The following is a 3,744-nucleotide window of genomic DNA, read 5'->3' as shown; positions in this document are numbered from 1 at the left end:
TATATATATATATATATATACAAAAAATAGTTCAGAATTCGAAAAACTGATAGGAAATTTACAAATCACTTGCTTTACTAAAAATTGTTCCTAATAGCATTGATTTTTCAATTTATTCAATTTATGAGTACAATCATTGTGTGTCTAATATTAATGGCTACTTCATAAGTCCTAAATCTTCTTTATTGCGCAAATGTATCACGTGTTCAGAATACCTTATCTTACAGGCTACACCATCCGCGCCGTCAGCACCTGTGGCAGAGCCGGAAAAATCATCATCAAATCAGAAAATCTATCCACCCTTACCTGAAGAAGTAAGAAACGAATTTTATCATCCAAATCCTAAGATTCAGAACGCCGTCGAAGCGATGATGGCAATGGGATTCACCAACGAGGGTTCATGGCTTACCCATCTGTTAGTTGCACAAAATGGTGACATCGACAAGGCACTGGATGTAATACACCCGGTACGCCGTCATTAGGAGAGATGGGGCCAAAATTTTAGTTAACGATAGTTTACATATAATTAACAACAAAAATAATAATTAACATAGTCTATGCTTTTCATGGTTGGTATGATAGTTTGTAATTATTATTCATTAGCGTCTTATATTATTATAGCGTCTTTTTTTTTATATTGTTAGATTTATTCTGCATATACTATAATTGTTTTTAAAAATTTGAGTAAGACACAACGTTAAAAACTTATTTTTAAGAAATTATTTCGATAATATTTCTTTGCATATTGTTACTCGCCTGGAAAACGAAAAATCCGGGTTCAATTCCAAAAAAAATTGCACTTGATAACTCTTGTTCGAAGTGTTACCTTATTATTAAATTTATGTTGCACATACATTGTACTACGCTATTGTTTCAAAAAATGTATTACGATATTCGTTTATGCAATATATATTATACCTATTCTTAATATATTAATATAATATTTTACATAAGAAACTAAAATATTTTTGGTGACTGGAATATTATGTACTGTTATGTTTTATTTTAATAAAGTGACCATGATATTAAAGATAAATATTTCTTTTTAATTTTAATGCTCTATTAATTAAAAAAAAATATCCCAAGTTTTTTTTGGAATTAAAAGTAATATTTAAAACCAAAATGCTGAAAGCTTTAAAAATTTTATTATAAATATCTCAATATTCAATTACTTTTATAGGAATTTACAATAGTCAATTAAGATCAGTGGATTTTTATTAGTAACTAATTCTAATTCTCTTTGACCGCTGGGTGTTATGTTCCTGATCCATTTGCGATCCTTATAATATTCTATTATACTGTCAAATTCCGCGGAGTTGTAGTCATCGACTACAATAGGAACAAAAGGATCCAGATGCTCGAAGCCTTCTTTGCCAAGCAAATATCTGGGAAGATAGGAGTCTCGTTGTTCCTAAAAATAAAAGATTTTTCTTGTATTATCTTGCATCCATACGTTTAATGCTAAAGATTTTCCTGAATTTAGTTTAAATATAAAACAATGTTTTCTTTATCGTAAATCCAACTATCTAAATTAAATATTATTCGGATAAAAGAATACTTAATTACGCAATATAAATTGTTATACCTTATTTGCCTTTTCATCTACTGACAATACAATTGCACCGTTACACCAATCATCTTTTGTTATATCCAAAAACGGTATCGCCAGCGACACTTGTTTGGGCAGGACCATCTTCTTGTTATCATCGAAGATGCGTGTGTGATCCGCTGTAAATGCGTTGAATCCGTCTATCATGACCATTGTCTTGCACTTCCCTGCAGTACTGGCGAGCTTTATCTCTTTTATCAATGCATCCACTACGCCACAAGCGTACTTCATGCGATTTATGCCAAAGTCAATAAGTTCTAAGATGGGAGTACCTTGGGAAGTAGTTTCGCGTTGATTCCAAACATAATCCTTAGTCATTTTAAGCTGTAAATAACAACAAGCATACGTTAGATATATATAGTCAGCACAGTGATTTTAGGAGATACATACATCTAATTGTGAAAGTAACTTCGAGTTTTGAGTTTTGAATTGTCTCAACCACATCCCAGCGTCGATCGGCAAATCCATGCATCCTGGAAAGAATTCCGAAGTTGCAACTTCCTTCATATCCTTGAACCAATGCGCACCTGAAAAACAAATGGCATTTAGTACAGTTTAATGAGATGAAACATAATAAATTTACATGAAAAAAACATACCCCAATATATATGTACAAGTAAATAATTCTGCATAAAAGCATAATGCAATATGTGACTCAATATAATACTTTTTCCTGTTCCAAATTTCCCATCTATTTAATATGTAAGGAGTTTCTTATATTAATTTTTGTATATGTAATGTTGATGCTCTTTTTTAACATAAAATATATCTATGAAAATAGTATGCTGATAGAAGTATGATGATAGAAAAGCAAAGTATTAAAAAAACAAAGCGATTTTACAATCTTGCAATATAAAACAAATAATTTCAATATTAATTCATATTCAAATTCAAATAATTTCATATTCAAAAGGATACATAACACATATTTATTGACAGGTCTTGTATAGTCGGTTTGGCTGAGATAAGATATAACTTCGATCGCAGGTTGTCTAATCAATATCGCACATTCTTGAAAAGTAGTGACTTGCTTCGTAAATAAGCGAGGCAAGCCACCATACTGAAAGAGTTGTTGCTGAATATTTTTTGGTATTGTATAAAGTCTAGCAATGTGATCTGTATTATGATTAACTGGATTATTCTCTGTTGTGCGAAATAAACATGCTTGAAACATTTGCTCATCGTTCACCTTAATAGCTGTACCGAATTTTCTGCCATATGTTTTATATATTCCCCTTAGAAGCGAATCTGCAATCAGAATATTCGTTAAATCTTTATGTCTCTTTAGAATATCTCCAATCAAACACAAAAATTAAAAATTACTATTTGATTAACTGAATCAACAGAATTCTTTAGCCAAATTTCGAGTTATACAATTTATTCAATTCGTTGTTCCTAATCTAATCTTTCTTCTTATGCGCCATACAGCAATAAATTAATAATTATGTAATCACATTAATAAAGTATCATAGATATTACTTAACAAGTCAATTTGAGTTTGGCAACTATTATTTGTATGATGACAAATGTCATCTTGCGGATCAACTTATTTTCGCTGTCAGTAGTTGCATAGAATCATAATCATGTAAATAAAATTTACAAGAGAAAAAACAACTAGGCTACGTATATTACAAGTAATATATGTAGAATATATATTATTGATCGAACTAATATTGACAAATTAAAAATCAACATATAAAATCTTACATGAGCGTAAAGACATTGCGTTGCTTTTTTTCTCTTTCAGAACAAAGCACGTTTGACTGTAATTATTCCGAATTTTCGAAAAAATTCAATACGTCCCACAACGTTATATGCACATAACCTCAAGTGTGCTTGGTGCTCTCGAGATATATTTAGTACGATTCTGCGCAGATTCCAAATGCGGCCATTTAAACATATATGTCGTGATAATTTTGAAATGACAGCTTGAGACATCAAAATGAATTTATCAAATAAAAACATAAAAAATAATCAAAAAGATATAATAATCGAAAAGAAGAATTAAGAAATATATATTTTTATCGCATCCAAAAAAAGAAGGCATTAATATTAAATTGGGAAAAGCTTGTAGAAAATGAAATTTTATTATGACAAAAAATAAAACCAAATTTATTATATATTATATTATAAGT

General features: G+C 29.9%; 2 protein-coding genes across 4 annotated transcripts in view; one reads left to right on the top strand and one right to left on the bottom strand.

Moving 5' to 3' along the window:
• Positions 1-1,036, top strand: part of LOC108687566 (sequestosome-1) — a 2,914-nt gene extending 1,878 nt beyond the window's left edge. For all 3 annotated transcript variants that reach the window (XM_018193418.1, XM_018193417.1, XM_018193416.1), the window contains one exon: positions 228-1,036. In XM_018193418.1, coding sequence (XP_018048907.1) covers positions 228-482 — 255 coding nt within the window. In that variant the 3' untranslated portion in view covers positions 483-1,036. The remainder of the gene's footprint in view (positions 1-227) is intronic.
• Positions 1,037-1,174: 138 nt separating this feature from the next.
• On the bottom strand, positions 1,175-3,453 carry LOC108687479 (28S ribosomal protein S29, mitochondrial). The gene is made up of 6 exons (XM_018193252.1): positions 3,317-3,453; positions 2,528-2,857; positions 2,208-2,300; positions 2,000-2,136; positions 1,586-1,933; positions 1,175-1,411 (listed from the first exon to the last, which is right to left on the bottom strand). The coding sequence occupies exons 1-6, from the start codon at positions 3,330-3,332 to the stop codon at positions 1,175-1,177; spliced, it is 1,161 nt and encodes a 386-aa protein (XP_018048741.1). The 5' UTR covers positions 3,333-3,453.
• Between the last annotated feature and the right edge of the window lie 291 nt (positions 3,454-3,744).

This window comes from Atta colombica, unplaced genomic scaffold (genome assembly GCF_001594045.1).
Source record: "Atta colombica isolate Treedump-2 unplaced genomic scaffold, Acol1.0 scaffold207, whole genome shotgun sequence".
In the NCBI taxonomy this organism is placed as follows: domain Eukaryota; kingdom Metazoa; phylum Arthropoda; class Insecta; order Hymenoptera; family Formicidae; genus Atta; species Atta colombica.
This window is presented reverse-complemented; position numbering and strand designations above follow the sequence as displayed.

Excerpts from the sequence above, each read along its gene's own strand:
- LOC108687479 (XM_018193252.1), bottom strand. Across the intron at positions 1,934-1,999 it reads AGTTACTTTCACAATTAGAT|CTTAAAATGACTAAGGATTA; the intron begins GTATGTATCTCC and ends TGTTATTTACAG. Across the intron at positions 1,412-1,585 it reads TAGATGAAAAGGCAAATAAG|GAACAACGAGACTCCTATCT; the intron begins GTATAACAATTT and ends TTTTATTTTTAG.